At 36.0% G+C, this 22,165-nt stretch overlaps 1 protein-coding gene across 2 annotated transcripts in view; it reads left to right on the forward strand.

The window, feature by feature from the left end:
• Positions 1 to 22,165, forward strand: part of gabbr2 (gamma-aminobutyric acid (GABA) B receptor, 2) — a 341,109-nt gene that overhangs the window by 192,643 nt on the left and 126,301 nt on the right. For both annotated transcript variants that reach the window (XM_006635781.3, XM_015357533.2), the window contains exons 4-6: positions 9,533 to 9,634; positions 18,224 to 18,289; positions 21,708 to 21,896. In XM_006635781.3, coding sequence (XP_006635844.1) covers positions 9,533 to 9,634; positions 18,224 to 18,289; positions 21,708 to 21,896 — 357 coding nt within the window. The remainder of the gene's footprint in view (positions 1 to 9,532; positions 9,635 to 18,223; positions 18,290 to 21,707; positions 21,897 to 22,165) is intronic.

Genomic DNA, 22,165 nt, shown 5'->3' on the forward strand with positions numbered 1-22,165 from the left:
TTCAAAAGCTTACTTTGTCAGGATCTGAATACTATCAGATCATTAATTATTTGACATGACATGTTAAATACCAGAAATGGAAATGCATTAATGCAGCAGGCTGGAATGAAAAAAAACAAGAACGCCCCCTCAGGAGATGACAATGTACACTGATATCTTTTGACTGTTTTAGTCACAACCACCTAAAGCTCTACATCTTAGATACATCCATCTGGTTATAACACCCTCTACCTATTATCATTTACAGACATCTCTGGTACAGTATATTCTATCCTAGGGATATACATTTTTAATTTCCCCAGCTACGGTATATACATATACTGTACATATACTGTATTACACACTATATTGTCACAGTAAATGTGTGACTGCCACTGTTCTTCATGATTAACCCATGAGCTGTGTTTTCGTTGAAAACAGTCCTTCAAACAGGAAAACAAAAATATTGTAGGTGTTTTTACTGTGGTTAATTTTATGATGATATGCATTCTCAATGTATAATCCTTGTCACAGAGTGCTAAATAAACTTTTCGCATGCAGAAGACGTTTAGGAACACCCTGCAGAAATAACACTAAAACTGGTCAATCAGCCTCAGTGCTTGTATTTTTATGGTTGCACAAGAAACAATAGTTCAGACTGACATATTCAGTAGATGTGATATTAACTTAAACATGAAATGCAATATAAAATGTTGAGATACATAATCTTAAAATGTTCTAAAGGAGACCCGGAAATACGCAATATTCCCTAGACATCTGTAGACAATGACAAGGGCTGACCCTGAGCCTGCATCTCTGTGTAACAGGAAATTACACTTCCAGGCCTATATTGATACCATTGTACTATGCATTCAGTCTGTCTTTTGGTTCTTGTCATTTTATAGTTCATTTCAAAGAACTGCAGTGTTTTACTCTCTTCAGTTTTATTAGAGGCAAGACACAAAGAAAGAAGAAATTTCCTTCCTTATTATTTCCTTAACATTATAAAATATGGCAGTGTAACATTCTTTATAAATAGTAACACTTTAGAATAAGTGGTTGTTTGGGATTAACTTGTGAGGAACAGAGTAAGTTATATTAATAGCCCCATATATTCATTTTGCATTAGCATGGCATTACATGAAAAACACAGACACTTGTAAAATGTTACTGAATTTTATTTTATTCTCTTTCTAGTGTTAATCCATTTATCAATTTTGATTGATCACCAGATTTGCCTATTATAATTATTGAATCAAAAGTTCTAATAATAAAGGACATGAATCCTTTGTTACCAGATCACCTCAAATATATGGGAAGATGTACCATTTTTCCATAGTAGACATAAATTGGGATTTTTGTCGGATATAAAAGACTAGTCTGCAATGGACTGGTATCCTTTCCAGGGTGTGTCCCATCTTGTGGCCACTGACGGCATTGCAACTTATACTGGATTTGGATGAAGACATTAGAAAATGGATGAATGGCTAAAAAACGAATGAGTGATTGTTTGAATGAACATGTCAGAGCAGTGAAGATCACAGATCTCCCTAAAACGATAGTCTCCAACAGTTTCAACTCTCTGAGCCAAGATTTCGCAAACCTTTCAGGCTGCATCTTTTTATGGCGAAGATTATCCTTAGATAATCTTTATCTAGATCCTAAGCAGCCATATCACCCTGCAACTCACAACTAGCAACCCACTGAAGCTAAGCAGGTGTGAGCCTGGTCAGTACCTAGATGGAAGACCTCCTGGGAAAAACTAAGGTTGCTGCTGGAAGAGGTGTTAGTGGGGCCAGCAGGGGACGCTCACCCTGTGGTCCATGTGGGTCCTAATGCCCCAGTATAGTGATGAGGACACTATACTGTAAACAGGTGCCGTCCTTCGGATGAGACGTAAAACCGAGGTCCTGACTCTCTGTGGTCATTAAAAATCCCTGGGCATTTCTCGAAAAGAGTAGGGGTGTAACCCTGGAGTCCTGGCCAAATTTCCCATCGGCCCTTCCCAATCATGGCCTCCTTATAATCCCCATCTCTGAATTGCCTTCATTACTCTGCTCCCCTCCCCACTGATAGCTGATGTGTGGTGAGCGTTCTGGCGCACTATAAAGCGCTTTGAGTGGAGTGTCCAGAAAAGTGTTAGCAATTATTATCCTTAGACATAAATAGCACTTTGCCCCCCTTCTTTCAGTGATAGGTTAATTTGTTTTTACATCCTTTCCATCCGTTAACAGATTTCAGCTTCTCACACCTCTCCCCCAGATCTACTTTCCTTTGAACACTATTTCTCACCTGTGTACTCGTTCTCACTTGCCTTCCTTCTCCCGGGCTTTATGTTCTTACCTTACTTCCAGCAGTATTTCTTCTTTTCCCTTACAGCGTGGAAATCATTCCTCTGTAGCCAGTGCATGCTGGCACAGTTCCTCACACTAGACATCCTCACACTAGTCTGGATAAACAGTAAATTATGTGCTTGTAAGATTTTAACAGTATACAGTATATTGGTGACCACACAAATGGCACTCTTTAGGTGAAGGTCAAATGTAGTGCAGTGATGCTTGAAAACAGATTTGGCAGAGTAATTGAGTCACAATACACATTTATCGGATATTACTCAGCATTCAAGTTCCAACATGTCGCAAAAATGTCAACATCAGCTGTGTATTTCACCTATTGTAGGAGGGATAAAGTCATATTGAACAAGAAAAACAACTTTAAATACAATTACATTATCACATCATCAATTAAAAAAAAAAACACTTTAAAATAATGTTCTATTTTTCCACTCAGATGAAATGCCTTATGTAAATTCTTCATTCCCACTTTTGAACTTCTTGTAAATGGTCCTCGCATTAAAAATCAAATCCCCGCCTTTTAACTGAGCTTAAAAAACACTCATATAACTTTAAGCCTTTATTGGAAATGATCAATCCTGTGTATTTTTTGTTGTTTAGAGCTGAAGCCATATGAAATAATGTATATTTATGTGGGTTTGAAACAGTCTGCTTTGCAATGGCATGTTCTTCTTACTTAAAGTGAGCACTTGTTTCAATATTGTCATTGTTTCATTACAGTTTCTGTTTTTATGATGACCTACTGATACTGTTTTACTTACTGTATATTAGAAGGAGAAGCAGCCAGATGTTTTAGACATTGAAAATGATTGTTTTCCATGTGGATTTAAACGTTCTAAGATAATTTAGGGCATGGTTCAAAAGTCATTTTATTAAGCTGGATGAACTTTGTTCAAATTTTTGGAACTCCAAATAGGAGAAGTAATGGTGTTCTGACCCTACAGTTTCACGGTACAATAAAAAAAAACAGCGGCATCATCCAATCCTATCTCTTCTGTCCTAAACACTGTTGTTTTAAATTAGCAATGTGATTTTGTCTCTCTGGAGACACTGACAACTTTGCAAATAAAAAGTCCCCCAATGAGTTGCTACTGTCTTATCATTACATTGTGCAGAGTAATCTTCCACTTTCCCACATGCTGCAGATCTGCTACAGTATGTGTGTCCTTGAGTAGATACTGTATGTGGGAAAAAAAACCTGCTGGCAATACTGTGGTGATACTGTGGAGATGGCAGACACAGGATATCTGTACAAAAATGCAGTTTCTGTATTAAATTTGTACAAAGAGTCAATACTGTTTAGAAAGTGTACATTAAGGCCCATTAGCGCATAAATACTAGTACAGCATCAGAGCAATAAGTGCTACTTACAGCGTGTAGACATTACATTTTCCGCTTTTTGTAATTGTAATAACTGAAATACTGCATACATTCTCTCAATTTATTTTTTATGACTCACAGCCACACCTTTAATAAATTTAATCCAAAGAAAATCCCCAAGGAAAATACACAGGGAAAAAATTTGAAAAGGGAACTCAGGGGAAAACAGACCGTGAGATATACAGTATCTTTTAGAATAACGCATATAGAATGAAATTGGGAAAATAATGTTATGAGCTAAATGGTCATAAAATTTAAAATAAATTAATTTCTTTTAAAATTAATAATGTGTCATTATTAAGACGTGACTGAAATAAACAGTTTTAATACTATATGGTTTCAGGTCATTGAAGGTACATTGAAGGTACAGTAAATAGTTCACCAACATTGCAGACATTTTACATACTGTATCACTGCGTTGATAATGAATTTATGGCAGTAAGTGTATATACAGCTGCTACAGAATGGTGCCATATTGAAGTATACTCAGTTGTGTTTAATGAGATTTAATTTGATGGACTCTTATTTTAAACAAATGCAGAGCCATTTCTGAGGTGCTGTGTTGTGCTTTTTCTTCATGTTGCTGAAAAACATTCATGTGATTGTCTCCACAGCCACGTTACTCGACTCAGAACATGCCTATAAATAGAACTGTTAGTCTACTATCTGTTTGACGCTGCAATAAACTAAGCGATGTTTATATAGAGTAACACTAAAATGGTTATTGCATCCAGATTTCACACAGCACTTTCTTAAAGAGAATGCAGGCGGCCATTCTCAATTACATACAACTACAGTAGAAATCATTTTAATTTCAACACATAAAAAAAACATTGTGGTTTGGGAAAAGTATGGGAAAATTTATTGAATTTTAAGATCCTATCCAAAACCCGAACTAAAAAACAATGCTTCGGGTTCAAACAGTGTATTGAGTAAAACAGTGACACTATTCCAGAATACACTTTTTAGTCTGTGGCAAATTGGATGGTACTGATGCTGCTCAGTTTTTGTAGTGGGGGTTTCAAGAAGCGCCAGAGTAAACTTCAGTAACAAGAGCCAGTAGGGACCACAGATGTACTAGCTGGGCGGAGTGGTGGCTCTGTGGCTAAGGATCAGTGCCTCGGACTGGAAGGTTGCTGGTTCAAATCCTGCAGCGAGCAGAGAAATCCTACTCTATTGGGCCCCTGAGCAAGGCCCTTAACCCCAACTGCGCCAGGGGTGCTGTACAATGGCTGACCCTACGCTCTGACCCCAAGCTTCTCTCCCTGTCTATGTCTCATGGAGAGCAAGCTGGGGTATGTGAAAAGGTGAATTCCTAATGCAAGAAATTGTATAGGGCTAATAAAGCAACATAAAAAATAAATTATGTTTCTTGAGCTTTGCAGGTCTCTGTTTATTTCTTTACTGCTTTATTTGCCTGCATAAGTTCATGTAGACTGAATCCTCAATTGCAATGACAACCTGGAGAGAGGCCAAATCCTGTATACAAAGGGGCATTTAGTGGAGTAAATTTCGGTGAAGTACCTTGCTCAGGGTTACCACAGCAGAGTTCCATCCAAGATTTGAGACTACTGGTCCAGAGTCTAAATTAGTAACGTTTATATGAGTGCGTATATTTATTACAGTTGAATTCTACACTTAAATATTCAGAATTCCTTTCTTTTCATAATTTATGAGAAATCAGACAATAAAGAATTATCGAATATTGTGAATGAATGGACATTTTTGAATGTATTAATCTAGTGAGTATGGGCTATTGTTAGGTTATTGACAGTCTGTATGTCAAAGGGCTTTGGATGGTTTCTTTGTTCCAATGCAAGAATCTTTCAGCAAGAAAAACATAACAGACGGCCAGACACGAAATTGGTGTGGTTCTAATGAGGCTGAAAACCAATTAACTCCAAAGCTGAACTTCAGCGTTCCCAAAAGATAATTGGGGTTGTTCATTAGCTTACCATTCTCTACAGCTTTGTTTGAAACAATTATAAATTGGCAAACAATTGGCAAAGGTTGTGTCTTTTTCTCTGTTCCAGTGCATGTTTAACCATATACTGTAGTAATTTAAATATTGTAAAGATCAACACTAATAGACTTTTAAAAGTATCCATGTACATTTTTTACATTTTATAAGAAAAAAAGGTATCTGCCATTTAATGCCATTTTTGCTCTTGGTGTTGTTCTCATATTTTAAAGTCTTATTGCTATAGCAAGATTTTAAGTAAGTCACTATTTTATACTGTGATAGCAAGTGATGTAAGGCATGGTATCCTGCAGGAGCAACACTCTCTCATTGTCTTTATGCCAAATGATTTCATGTGATCTGTGAAAGCTGATTGTTCATGTTTCAGAAGATCTTTTGAAAATTTGCTTCAATGTGATTTGCACTCTGTATTGTGTCCTCTGCTTGCACTAACTATGCTGCCTACTTGTGCATCACTCTGATGCATACTGTAGGCATTTGTAAGCAGTAAAGCCCATGCAGAGTACTTATCCACAGTATAAAAGCAGAAGAACATACTGTAATAGCATTGGTGGGAGAAGCACTTGCAATACTGAGGCTACTTTGCCCCAAAGCGTGGGTGATCATTGTTTATTTTCAGTGCCAATCAGCAGATAAAACTAACAACAGTTAATTTTATGTAATTAAGATTTAACAGTGGACTAATTATATAGAATTAAGTTTAAAATATGGATATTTTACATAACCAGTTATGAACAGTTTATTTTTCAGGACTGGTCACCTACATAATTATCACTGACTTTTTTATTGTCAGTTAAAGTGTGTGTCATCAGATAAGAGCAATTGCAAGTGGTTTTAGAAAATAGGTATTTGATATTCTTCATTCTTGATGGAGAGAAACTTTAATTGTTGAAACATGATTGTTTGAGAACACATGCTTTGTTGTGAGTGCAATAAGGGTATTGAACATACTTAATCCTCTTCAGACTGAAAAATTCAGACTGAAAGAGTCGTCTTTGTTGATCAAGAAACTAGTACACTGGATTTCCAAGCAGAGGGGCTCTTCCTGAGTCCTGAATTACAAAACAATCACTGATGGTAGCAAACAATGGAGCAGGAGCGATTATGTACTCAGAACCATCCCACTCAAAACATTGAAGAGGTGGAAACACATTGCAAATTGTATTTCAAACAGTGCCAGTATGGTGTGGTAGGGAAATATGGGTCTACCACTCACCTTTTGAAACAATGCTGGTCCCACAGTGCCTTACTAGAGAATTAATGATATGTAGAGGAGTGACACATCTCTCACATGATATCATGTGAGGCCCAGTACAAGCTTTTTATTTTATAGAGATGGCTATTGCCTCAGTTGAGGGATGAATCAAGAGGAAAAGGAACTAATCATTTTCACTACTGAGCAGTTTGATATTTCATAGCAGTACACAGTACATAAAGTATGTTTTGAGGCACATGGGGCTAAGAATATACCAATCCACTGTTAGTTTAGATCAGACAGTCCAGGGTTCAGGAAAATTGGAGGATAGATTGCTTATGGCTCAGGAGCTATGAATACAAATACAGCTACGTACTACACTGTATTATATGTCATCAGCATGACAGTGAACGTTTACAGTACATTGTTTCCTGTGTCCATTACTGGAAGCATGAACAATATAGAGAAAACAGTGTAGATGTGACCATGGAGCCTGGTGGGACTGTATGCTGTGGTACATACTGTATGAACCAAAGAATAGGATTGTTTAATTAGAAAAATAGAGCTATTCATTAGTCCTAAAATACAAATGCAATAAGAAAGCAAAAGATGTTGGAAATGTTTGTGGAACAGGTTGAGATACACATAATTTATGGGACTGTTCAAAGGTGTAGCATTTTTGGCATTTGGTGAGTTAAGGTATTAAAAAAATAGTCCTGAAATACCACTTGAATTGTGTATTTGGGAGGTCTCCGGTCAGAGTTTGTGGAGTAGAGATTAACTACAGTAGATACAGCTTGGGCTTCCTTTTCACAGATAGTAGGAAAGATTTGTATAAAACTAGCTTGTCTGAGAAAATCCAGACAATATACAGCACACTGTACATAGACCATGTGTAGTCTGAAATGAAGATCAGAATGACACTGTCAGAACAATTCTATATTTTATTTTGTATATGCTAAACAGTTCTAATATTTTACTTGTTAAAGGACTGTGAATTCTTTATGAAACCCCTATATTTTCTAAGCACTCTACCTTTTATGAAGGATTTAAATCTCACTTTAAGAGGCAGTAATAAGGGCATTTTTCAAAGTACCATGCTAAATCTGTTTTATATATATATTTCTAGAAGGTATGTCCATTTTTTTCAGTTCTCTGACTGTTCCTCTCTCTCTTTTGGTGCGCTGCACAATTTGAGCACATGCAGAAGCAGCATCAGTGAGCAATCCATAAGTCTTAAAACTAGGCAGATTTAGCTCCACCCCTTTCATTTAAATACTGTATACAGTAAATGCTGTTTTTTTTCCAAGCCATTAGAGAACATCTACCTGAAAGTAAAAGGCATGCTGATATTTGGTGAGTAGGCTAAAAAACATCACGACATGGAAGTGTCACCTCACGGAAGTGCTTTTATTGATCTATACCCCCTGTGTTTTTGAAATGATACTTGTACTATGCTACACTGTAATGCTTCAGTGCTTCACAGCAAAATAATAACATTTGGCAGTAAAATCCTTTTGTCTCCTTAGAAAATACCTAAAGGTCATACAAGTTAATGATATTTGTTTTAAAATCCCCAAATATTTTTTTTTCTTTGCTTAAGCACAGAAGACAGTATGACAAACTCCCAAGATGTCTGTCTCCTTTTTTGAGCCCAATCTATTCTGTGCCTCACAGCACCATTGCTCATGTTTTTGTATACAGTAAGTCTCTGATGACCAGACATGATGTTTTCTTGAAATGTGATAGCAAAGTTCTCTGAAGTGATCAGTTTTACTTTATTTGCAGAGTTTCAGTACATACAGTATACTGTATATATGTACAGTACATGAAATCTGCCTTAATGCAATTTTCATCATACACTGTTATCATGGTAGTGCTCAGATTGATCTATATAAAAGGATTTGGAATAATAGTATTTTTATTTTTCCTTTTTTCAAAATTCGTGTTTCTAATATAAACCTGGTTTTAATATAAACCTGATTATTTAACTCATTCCAACATTTTTTTTAAACAATGTTTGCAGCAAAGACTGTCCCTCTTAAACCAGATTCAGATTTTACACTGCTAAGTAAAGTCTTTCTCTGTTGATCTTTCAACATTTACTCAATGCCTCAATGCATTTTCTGATTGTTGGAGTTTGGCACAAATACAGTATATTTCCAGTTTCATGCAATTGTACCAGCTAAATGATTTTTTGGAAGCCATTATATTGTATTTGAAAATTATTGCTGTCTTGGTTTGAAATTAAGATTTTTGTCTTACTGTACGAATGACAGTTAAGAAGGTATTTACATAATGAAAGCTAAAATAAATTAGAACTGCATAAACAGATCATGATCAAGATCATTTGTAACATGACCACTGGATAATTGAAAGTAATTGAAAGCATATTTCATTTTTATCACGTCAAGGTCTCTGCTGGGCTCACACTCATTAGCTTCTATGATGGATACAATGATAATTGTGGAGCCAGGCCACATATGCAAAACATTTAGGTGATTTTAGAATCAGGCAGGTTGAGCCTTTGGAGAAAAATAGGATATTAATCTTTTTTTTTTACAGGTAGTCAGGCCAAGTTACAACTTTACTTGTAGTCACATATGAATTTTCTTGTTCTGTTCCTCTCTCTTTCACTGACAGGTGAGAAATGATCTGACCAATGAGCTGGAAAAGGCTGATATTCAAATTGCAGATACAGAGAGTTTCTCCAATGATCCCTGCATCAATGTGAAAAAGTTGAAGGTAAGTGAATTTTAAGCTATAGGGCCCCTTTTTTAGGACAAGCTTTTCTTTTTTTTTACTCTATTGTGTTTTTCCTAAATTTTACAAGATTGGGTTCTGAAAAGACATCATTTCCTTGTTAGAGCTCTGTACTACAAGCCAGTATAACAACAGATCTTTTTTAAAAAAATGTAAGTTTACCCATCAATACAAACAGATTGCATGGGTATGGAAAATACTCTACAGTATATTATAATTCATTACAATGTTTCATTTGAATGACATAGTGGGTTACATTTGAGATTTGTTTTGGTTACTACTTCTGTAGATAAGAGCTAATGGTGCCTATTGTTCCTTGCTCTGCTCCAGCAATCTTAATTTTAAACATTTAAATAACTGCAGGGAGATGCTTACAGTAAACCACACTGACAGCACACAGTATACATTCATAATCTTCACAGAAGAAAATGATCACAACTGGGAGCATGCAATGTGCCATTCTGTCTTGTGTATGAGACCCCATTATAAAGAGACTCGGGTTAGATCACTGTAAAAGTTTACCTTATTCCTACAGTACTGTAATTTCCCTAGCAAAAAGTAAATAAAGTCTCTGGGTTGATCAAGACCATCTTTTTCTTCAGATAATGTTTACAGTGATTATGTTCTAAATTTTGTCTACTGTTCCTACACTCTTTGTTCTGACTGTTTAGAACAGTAGTTCTCAAACCCAGTTCTGTATTTGCAAATCTTGCTGTTTGGTATCATCTGCAGACTTGACCAGTTACTCTAGAATCTAGATCATTGATATAAATTAGGAAAAACAAGTTCGTAGTAAAGGTCGTACATCTTTCTTGTAGTAGGTTCACATACTGTACAGTATTTGTTTCTAAACAGACGTGAGTGAATCAATGCTGATTGGTTTATCATGAAAGTCGTGTTTGGCCATCATTTGAAATAATAAAACCTGTATATAATAATAATTGCTTACACTTATATCGTGCTTTTCTGGACACTCCACTCAAAAGCACATTACAAGTAATGGGGACTCCCCTCATCCACCACTAATGTGCAGCATCCACCTGGATGAACGCAAGAACGCTCACTACTATATCAGCTAATAGTGGAGAGGAGAACAGTAAGGAAGCTTTATTGGGATTATTAGGTGGCCATGATTGGTAAGGACCAATGGGAAACAACCCTACTCTTTTCGAAAGCGCCCTGGGATTTTTAATAACTCCAGAGTCAGGACCTCGGTTTTACGTTTCGTCTGAAGGATGGAGCCTTTCTTTACGGTATAGTGGGGCATTAGCACCCACATAGACCGCAGGGTGAGCGCCCCCTACTGACCTCTAACACCTCCTCCAGCACCACCCTTAGTTTTTCCCAGGAGGTCTCCCATCCAGGTACTGGCCAGGCTCACACCTGCTTAGCCTCAGTGGGTTACCAGTTGTGAGTTACAGGGTAACATGGCTGCCATATCTTCTACAATGCTTCCCCATGTCAAATTATTGTTCAGTGTTCAATGGTACTCAAGTCTGGCAAGTAACGCATCCACAGTACAACTCATATTTTTATTTCTATGGACAACTACAACAGTTGTTTACTGATACAGCAGTAGCATGAGGATATGTGTTATTCTGCTGGAGTAATTTGATGTCATGCCAGGATGATCCCACAGAAAGGATAGTGAGTTAAGGCCATCAGTCATTACAGCAGGAGGTCTGTGATTATGACCTGGATAGGAATGACTAGATATTCCTACCTAGACCATCATACTTTAATCTCTATCAGTCATCATTGTACTGTGACCTGAACCTTCCCAGATGATGGCCTGTCTTTGACAGAATACCTGTATGTCTTACCAGGTTAGATATTGTTAGATCTGGGATCTCTGAACACCCCAGACAGCAAACAACAATCCAGTCTCCAATATACTGTACCAATTAAATGAAGGAGTTGTTCTCTTGAAATGCAGAGCATATTTTTTCTTATCTTGATTTTCACAAGTCATTACATTCAACAGGTTAATTCATCTACTCCCCACTTTCTCATTCATGATTTGATTTTTTTGCTTAAGAATTCAAGTGCATGCAAGTCAGTCTTGAATGACAAATAAATCAAAATGCCTCCCAAACATTTAATCAATATCTAAAATGTATTTATGTTCCAAGAACTGCATTAATAGTTATGTTCTCTTCATGTTTAGTTTATTATTTGAAATTAAGATTTTTTTTTATTCTGTCATCTTTTCTTTTCTACTGCAAATGTAATGAAAGTAGCTTTCTGGATTCCTATTATGTTCAAGGCACAATGTGGCTCTTCAAGACAAAAAGGGAGATGTGTTTGGCAGGGAAAAGAAATGTAACACAGAAACAGAAACTGGTCGTACAGGAATGAACAGCCCAAACAGAAAGCTTTGAAAAGAAACAAAACCTAGAGACAAAAGTTCTAACCCATACAGCATGCTTTTGGCTACATCGAAATGCCAGTCAAGCCTTGTCTAGTTCAATCTTTTGATTGATTTCTGTGGGAATGCAAAAGTGACAGGAATAAATGGAGACCACACACTAGGCCTGATTGTTAATTTTAAGGTGCCAAAGAGGGGAATTTATGCAGTAAACACAGGATGCTTCGTTGCATGATTCCTAGAGATACTGTGAACTTGTCAAAACTTGCCTCACGTTTTACTCAGAATATTATTAACAAGGATACCATTTCACAGTTTGGTTGTGTCCAATGCCAAAGAAAGACTTTTGTACACAAAAAGCATGACATATGGACTGTGAGAAAGTGATTACACAAACAGCTACATAAAGTAATGCACGCACATAAAAAAATATAGATCTTCTGTAAAATTCTTTGGTATACAATATTGTCTGTAAGCCAGAAGTATGTATATCTTGGTATACGCATACATGCAGTCAGACGTTTTCTTAATGGGAGAAGGTGGGGAGTTTCTGCTATGTGATGAAGGATGGAACAGATTGTTCTTTGTATTCTGGTGTAGGAAGAATTGAAGTATTTGCCCAAATTTCATCAAAACAGGAATCACAAGTATTACTTTTGTATTCGACTTTTAATTTGAGGTATTCAGTGTTGTGTGTTTTATGTTATTTTACATATTTGCACAAACTTCATACAAAATGAATAAACATTGCTCTTACAATATATTCAATGTTTAATATAGGGTATTCATTATTGGGACTTCTTAAAATCTGTTACTTTTCCTTTTAGAGTTTTTTATTACTTCATTATTGGGAATTAATATATAATGACACTTGTTTTATCCAGTTCAGGACCAACAGCAAAATTACTGTAATAATAAAATGAAGAACTGTATTTTACAGAACAGGTTCCCAAACTATAACATAATAATTATTCTTTGTATTTTAATTGTCCTTTCGATGCTTTATAAGTGTGAAGAGAAAAAAAAAGAGTAAATTATTTTCGTACTAAACAGTTATGGAAATAATTCTGTTGATTATCTTTTTTCTAAGTGGGGGTAAAGTGCCCTAACAGCACAGTTCTAAATATTCAAGAGCAAAACTCTGTACTTTTATAAATTACCTGTGTGGGTCCTCTATTGATTATAACAGGGTGTGCTTTCAAATACATCAACTGGGTGTTTTTGAATCAGTCTGATTAATTATTTTGCTAGTATTTTATTAAGGAATACCACAGAGAAGACTCTCATCACAATATATACAGTATATGTAAACAAATGCATATCTGGCAGATACAACGTTATTGTTAAAGATATTGTGACTGAAGTGTTTTTAAGAATCCAGATTCGGATACAGTACATTTCCAGTTTTCTTGGGAGCTTCAAAGCAAGGAGATGTTTGCAGAGATGTAGGGCTTCATGTTCAGGTAATCTATAAACACGGGATTAAAGTAAAATTGTTTTCCTTTATAGAGAATCCCTTGGTTAAAAATGGCCTTTCCTGGTAAGTGAATGCATTTTTAGAACAGGAAGATAGGTCTTTTGGCTTTTCTAGGCATTATATAAGAGTCTTGTTAGGCTGGGATTTTCTGGGTATTCAGAGCACAGGCCACTGGGATACCATATTTATAAATTTGTAAAAAGGGTAACTTGTATGCCATATGTTGTGTTATGTTTTGTTTAATGCGTGTACTGTCATTATTCATTAAAATGTCATTAAAATTAATGAATTCCCGAACTTGTCAACTTTTAACCCTCATTTGGTCATTGTATAAATCTTAAGGTGGATTTTCACTGGGCTGTGAAAAAAGAAAAAGTTCAATATCCTTTGCATTAAAGACACGGAGCATTGCCACACAACATATATGCAATATTCATTAAATACTGTAAAACAAATAGCAAAGTATCAATTAAAGAGGAAGAGTATCCATCTTTTTAAAACTCTCTTTATGCATATGGAGCAGAAGAACACCATAGTGGAATACGTAAACAAGGAAATCCCTGGCTAGATATTCCTTCAAGAATGTATTGGATGATACAGTATGTTGGCAATGAGAAAGATTTCAATCTACTACTCCACTGAAAATGGTTTTAGTGCTCTTACTACAAAAGGTGTGTTTCCCAATACTGTATGATTCGTGGATTGACTAGTAATTAGTAATAGGTTTATTCCATGCTGAAAAAAAGAAGAAAGAGAACACAACGTTTCGGCCGTGGGGCCTTCTTCAGGTGTGATTAGTAGTAGTAGATCACTAGTAATTATATGGGTTACGATATTACATTTGAACATTCTGTACATTTTAGCTAATTCAATCCAGTAACCAGGATATTGCACACAGAGAGCATGAGTGCTGAGTGGCTCCACTGTGTTTGGAGAGCTACTGTATGTAGACTGTGGAGCCAGAGGTCAGGTCAGATTATTTTTTAGTGTGCTCTTTTAAAGTAACCACTAATAGGATGTGGATGCGTGTTGTTAAGACAGACCTGGAGCAACGGATGACACAGGAGGTCATGTTCTAGTGGGCTAGGAACAGAAAATTGGTGATGGCACTACCCAATCACATCCACTGAACCTCAGTAGGAGGTACAAATATTTAGTGATCTGTATGAAAGATGCCCAAACAAGTTAATGGCTAACAGCTGAATTATTGTCCAAGTAAGAAAGTGTGAGTGAGTTCCACCTTCCAAAAGACCAAAGATCCAACAGTTTGGAACTACTCTTCGAAGGTTGAAATCTAATAGGTATTGTTGATCACTAAAACAAGAAGAAGTATATATAGGAGACAAATATATATTTAGGAGAAAAGGGCTATTAATTAAAGGTGTTTTGTTATGTTTAAAGAAAATGTTTTTTCCTTTTAGAACTTAATATTTTTGATATTGATATTTTTTGGCCATTTGTATAAAACCCAGGACTACTAACCTAGTCTCTGGACTAGATAGCCTCAACCTCAGGGACTTGCAGTCATTGTGATTTTTTTTTCTTAATATATTATATTGTGTATACTAATATTCATAGTGTATAGTTTATTCCTCCTCACTATAATGCTATCACACTGTGATACAAAAAAGGAAACCACATGATACATTTGGTTGCTTTTCACTTGTGACTATAGGGGGTGTTTTATTTTTATTTTTGTATACATTTGCACAACACCCCTTTAATTTATAACAGGTGAAAGCCTAATTTAGAACAATTGGTGTTAGTGTGGAATAGATAATAATCAGAATCCCCTCCAATTCATCACGCTTAATTTATAACAGCATGCATACTCAAGAACATTGAGCACTATCATAACAAATTACCATAATCGTGTCATAACAAATGCTACGGTTATTTCCACAAACCCAACTTGTATTTAAATGCTACAAGGGTTTAAGTGAGATGTATTTATTATTCTGTATATTCGTCTTTTTGTTTAAGATCGTAATAATTGATACCTGGTTACTAGATGGTTGATAATTCAGCAAATATTTCCTCATGCTGGAAGTTTTTGACATGAATTTTCTATTGCTGATGCTTTTGTAACAGAATGCAATTCAAAGGAAAATTAAAATTGTTCAATTATTAGATGGGTTATTTTGAGTATACTGTATATACTGATATTAAATTTGTTGAAGAAAAGGTTAGTTTCCTACAAGGGACGTGTACTGTAGAATAATCATGTTGCTTTATGGACACAACTTTCTTATATTAAGTAAATAAGAGAAATATTCAAATGTACTATAGAAATGTGTGATATTTATTTAAAAATCAGCTTCTAAAGTTTTGTATTTGCAGTTATGACTGTGTAAAATCATTAGGATACAGTAATGCAAGTGATGAGCGCTGGTTGCATGAAAATAATAATATTCTTGACCATAGAATTCCAAAACACAATATCGGGTATTTGTTAATCCCAAACTCTAAAATAATTTGGCATGAAATCTGAAGTGGTCAGAAAAATCCATGGCTCTGTAACTTAACGTAAGCACTGTTATTTCCTTTACTGAGATTATATACACTATTAAATCAGTTACAAAGGTATTCCTCTTCCTAATGTTGCAAAATGAGGACTATACAATAATACAAAGATGGAATTTGTTTTATTTAAGAATTTATTAAATATAAAATATCTATCCATACCTTTTCTAACCACTTTATTCAATATGGGGTCATGGAGCACCTGGAGCCTATCCCAACAAGAAATGGGCACAATGCAGGATACATCCTGGACGAGATGCCAGTCCATCACACAACACACACAACAAAAACACACCCGCACATTCACACCAGAGTAAATTTTTCTGAACTCTTATCAAGTATTTTTCTCTTCCACATGTTATGGTCCCATCTTCTTGCTGCAGGGGCCACCTCAAGCACTGGGTACCAGCCTGGCTGCACTACTGAGCAGCAGACCACAGAGACAGCTATATTAAGCTTTAGTCAATCACAGACTGACCTGTGTGCCTCGGTCTCCACGCCTCCCTGTCTCAGCTCTATATAAGCTCTGCTCTCACTGCCTTCAGGGCTCAGTCTTGAAAGCCACTGGTCTGAGTTCTGACCATTATTAACCAGTTTTTTTCCTGAACTAAGTATTCTGCTTCTTACCTTTGCATCTTACTCCTGTTGCTGTCTGTGTTCATTTGCTTGTTCTTCCTTTCACAATATTTACTCCTGGTTATACCTTGTTTCCTTTCCTCTGCATCTTGGGTTTTATTCCTCCTTGGATTGTCTTTCTGAATTCAGCCTGTTACTGGCCACATACTTTAGTAACTTCGGTGTTCTTTGTTGTTTATAATACAAATGAAGGCATTTTAAGGATGGATTTGATGGAATTATGTTTTGTGCATTACTTTCCATTTTTACCACTTCAGTTTGTCAAGATGATATTGATCTAGACTTGATTAGAATCCTGCCAGACAAAATGGAATAAAGTGAATTTAATCAAATCAAAGTGAACCCGTACTGTATGATGGGAGATTTGGCAGAGTAAAAATAAGTGCATGATTGCATGGTGTCATGTGGTTTTAATGCTAATGAGGTATATTTTCTTCTAGGATTTATTTAACGTAATTAAATCTTTTAAGACCAGACATTTAAAGCCTACAGTAAATCATTGGCTACAAGCTATATAAAAAGTTGATATTTTTATTACCCCATTAGAGGGAATTAAGAGCATAACTAAAGATGTACAAAACAGAGCCTTTGCATACAATATTTTATTTGAACCAAAATTGAGTTTAGAAATTATATAAAAAACAAATACATTTTCAATCTTATGTTGGACAGAAAATGTGAATTTGGTCAAATTCTGTATCGTGCATTATTGCGATAAACCATCTTAGCCTTGCATGAGGCGTAACATTGTATATGGAAAAATGTGTTTGCTGGTTTTGTGAGTGTCACATTATACAGTCACCTAGACTAACACAACTAAACTCATTTTACTTGTACTTTAAGGAAGGGCTGTGCTGTGACCTCTGGGTAGACTATCTTAAAAGAACAACTATAAACGCACAGTCCTCATTAGAAAGCAGACTTATTGCTGTGGAGGATTTACTGTAGAACATTTAAAGACTTGGTTTGCTCTAGGATCACCTACTGTATCTAGTATCACATGAGAAAGTCTAAAAAATGAAATACAAATATTGTCAGAGAGAGAGAATGGATCAATGTCAGTAGTGCAATAGCCAATATGTATGATTTTTGTTGTATTGCAAAGTTGTCATTTGCATTATCTTTTCAGCTGGACTAAGTCCAGATTCATTTCTTTCACCATAACAATTTTGTCTTACTTGTTCTTACTATTCCTGTAAGAACAGTGGTGTGGTGTAGTCAGTAGTAACTAAATGTTTTACATACTGTACAGTATTTTCCTAGGTTTTAACGGTAGGCAAAACCAACTGAACAGACTGCAGGTACTGTATAAATAGGATCAAGTAAGGCACCAAGAATGAAGAACACGTCATGTTATCTTTAGAGCCTGTGACAAAGCAAAATTTTAAATTGGCAAAAGGCATTTTAAACAAAACAGCCATAAGAGTGCACCGAGATTTGCACTCTTTACAGTTTTTGCTATTTGCTATTCTTTTTATAACCTGGTCTCGTTGAATGATAATCTGATTAGAATTGTATTGAAAGGGATTTCTTTTTTATTTTCATATTTTCTCATTATTTTTTGCAGGATAATGACGTACGGATAATTATTGGACAATTTGATGAGACCCTGGCATCCAAAGTATTTTGCTGTGTAAGTACAAACTCTGATATTTAAATATTATTTGATAAGCCTGTGAAAGATTTGCTTCAGTAGTTACAGTTACTGTATAATAGAATCCCTCATATATGCATGTGTTTGCTGATAATACAGAATGAAAAACACAAGGCTGAACTGAGTACATAGTAAATTACAATGAACAGATAGTAATTCAAATTATACAGGCATTTTGTAAATTCTTTTTAGGACTTTACGTGCATGTACATGCTGTATGAGAACAAGCAAACATTAATTCCATGCTGAATAATGAGCTAAGTTAATTTACAATTGATACATAGAACTTACAGCATGGATATAATTCAGGATGTGTTTCAGAGCTTCTTTAGTCAGAAATTCTATTAATCTGGCCATGTTACCATGACTGACAAAAAAGACTATACTGTATCGTGTTTTGAATATTAGAGCCTTAATGGAAGAAGCATAATTACTGTATGACACCTGAGAAGAATTTAACTTTCCCGAATTCCCAACCATAAACAGTTAAAACATTTTTCTCACCATTTAAAAATGACAAACATATTACCAAGGTTGTGCCAGCTGTCAGTTTGCTCCGGTTTCTAGTTTATACTAGAAAGAAACTGGACTTCCATCCATCCTTTTTCTAACCTCTTCTTGCGAATTCTGGGGGAACCGGAGCCTACTGCATCCCAGAAAGCAACTGGCAGACAAACAAACACACACTCACCTCTAGGGCCAATTTTCCCACAAGCTAGTTGTCACGGATGTCACAAGGGATGAACCGTGGAATGTCAGGAGAGGGAAAATGACCCTATGCATAGCGACAAGACGGGGGTTAGCCCGGGCTCAGCTGTTCAGGACATGCCGTATAGAAACCTATGCCCTCAGGTAGCGGATGAGGGGCGACCTGGTGCTAGGCGAGTCTCAGGACATCCGAACGTCAATGCTGAGCGAGTGGCAGAGGAGAAGCAGGAAGTAAATAGGCTACACAACAAGACACACCAGAAAGACAGGAATAATCACAGGGAATTAGCAACAGGACAGAAGTAGAGCGCCCTCTAGATGCACTGGGCGTGACACTAGTTAGCTTACTGGTATGTTTTTGGACTGTGGGAGGAAACTGAAGTACAGTACACGGAGGAAACCAATGTGAGCACATGCACAACATACTGTACAAACTCTATACAGGTAGTGCCCAAGGTCTTGGATTGAACCCAGGGCCACATGCACCACAGTGTCACTCACAGAAACTGTATTGTATTATCTAAATAAAAAACTAGATTGTTGCTTTGACAACCCCTTTAATCCATACACATCTGTGCAATAATACATGTACGTAAAAAACAACAACAAATGTTTTAAAGGTTCCATTGCAAACTTCTTCTCATCACATCTCATCTATTGTTCTCATCACAAGGAACTCATGTCATTCTCAATAGAGGTAAGTATAAAACTGCAAAAGTCTAACTCAATGTGTTCCACAGCACCACAAAACAGAAACAAATATGGATGTGGACTTTATATTCTGCAATACATATCAATACAATACATATCAATACAATCAATATAACCTTAAACAACACCGAGAGGAACTATCTCGAAACTGTCAATGGATATACAAAACGTTTTGCATGAAATGTGACATGCTCTCGTGAAAGCACATTCTCCGAGAGAAAGCAGGGATGAGTTCGTTTGCAGTGATAGTCCCCTCCAAATTTTGCAGGTTATCCACTAAAACTGTAGCAGTCCCTAAATGTCTGTCTGCTAAAAACTTTGTTCTCCTCTTGGGGGAAATGTTAAATCTAATTTTCAATCAAAATCAAAATGTTTAGTTTAGGATGATTGTTGAATTGCTGCATTGCTGCCGGGAACTGCAGTTTGTTAGCATGGAAACAAACATTTGCGTGCTAACGTTTCATGCTCCTACAGTAGCTCCAGTAGACTGTGTGTAAAAATAGTCTGCAAGTATTACAAATTTAATTGCTGCCCTCCATGTTACAGCTCTGCTTTCTACAATGGGTGTCATGATAGAACATCATATAATGTGTGGGCGATGAATGGTACAGTGACCAGATTTCAGGAGACCCTAATTAATTCATAGCCAACTGTACAGATCCCTTGGAAAGCTGGGTCCTTTTTTCTTAATTGTAGATTTTAAATAAAGCATTCTGCCAAGGCAAGGCTCAAGGTAATAAAAAAATGAGGTATTAACCCATACACGTGTAAGTTATTCACTTTAATTGATACAATTTTAAATCATCTCTTGCCAGTCTCCAGCATGTAATCATAGCAGTATCATACAATAATGAATTCTGACATCTGAATTGGGATGGCTTTGTTTGGCTTTTTCTTTTATCTTAAAAGGCTACATTATTTACAAAATGTTTTATAGGTAGTATCATTTAAAGCAACTGGTGTTATGTGTAACCATTCACATCATGTGAATCAAAACATAATAACTCTTTAGGGATAGCAAATGGTATTTCTAAATATTCTATTATCATTATTATTATTCTATTGCTTTGTTTCTGAAACATTATCCTCTCCTTTTAAAAAAAATAGGTAATTCATTTTTCCTTGCCTATTTTAATGTATTAAACCAATTAAATTTACTGTGTTCTAGCCTTCAATTGCTTTCTCATTGGAAGAATCTGTTCAGTTTCAAGAGGCATGTCTTTAAACTGTTTTTTAACTTTAAACTTCCACCCATTCTTTACTTATTCCAAATCTATATATTATTTTCCATTTTAGTTCTCTTAAAAACTGTCTCACACCTTTAAACTCTACTTTTACAAAATTGCAAACTTGTTTTTGGAATACACCTGTACAGTTTCAAAATATATTTCAAAACATATAACAATCACAGGTCCACAATGCTTCTCTCGTCTCTGTTTTCCATGTTCTTTGTGTTATTATTAAGCCATTAGTTACCTCTGTTTCAGCTGCCGACATCCCTGTTATTGGTTTTCCCCATCTGTGTGACGGAAATTAAAATCTCCCATGATGACCTTCAGTCATATATAAATAGATATCATATTAGGCACCTCAGTATTTAAACACTTTTGCTTAAGGCCAGCCATTACAACTGACAGGTCACAAGTACTGTATGTGCAGACTGAAGACAAAGAAGATGAGAGTGCTCTGTAGTCTCATTTTCAAGCCCACCAATTTTTAACTCATTTTTCCCTGTTAAAGTATGTTACCTTATTTATTGAAACACCATTATATACATATACATAAAACATTTAGAGACAAAAAATACTGTCCTTAATTTATGTGTCTGCTGCAATGCTGTAACTCTTCTGCAGGCATCCTGACTTCCACCCACTAACTGTTTTGTGTCAATTGGCTTTATTTTGTGGTGTCACTTCAGGAGAGCAACCACAAAGCTTTGCATCCCAAAGGGGTTTAATTTCATTGTTTGTTTTCATAGGCCTACAACTTGAACATGTTTGGCAGTAAGTACCAGTGGATCATTCCAGGCTGGTACCAGGGGAATTGGTGGGAACAGGCCAATTCCACAAACTGCACAACGAAGAAGCTGCTCACTGCCATGGAGGGGTACATCAGCGTGGACTTTTTGCCTCTCAGTACCAAACAGGTCAAAGGAATTTCTCAGAGGGTGAGAATCGACTGTGAAAGTTCTAGAACCTGTGATCTGCAAAGAAGACAAATTGGAATATAATATGAGATCATTTTATAAATGTAAACACTAAAAAAATACAATATAATTGAAGATTAAATTGATCACTTCATCACTATACATCTGAAAGTTAGATGAGATAAAATCTCTTCTATTTTAACAGATTAAAGATGAGGGCTAAAAGTGATGACCCACTCCCTTGCTTAATTCACTACCGTTGCAAATGCAATATTTAATTTTTCAGTGCC

The sequence above is a fragment of the Lepisosteus oculatus genome, chromosome 10 (assembly GCF_040954835.1).
Source record: "Lepisosteus oculatus isolate fLepOcu1 chromosome 10, fLepOcu1.hap2, whole genome shotgun sequence".
NCBI lineage: Eukaryota > Metazoa > Chordata > Actinopteri > Semionotiformes > Lepisosteidae > Lepisosteus > Lepisosteus oculatus.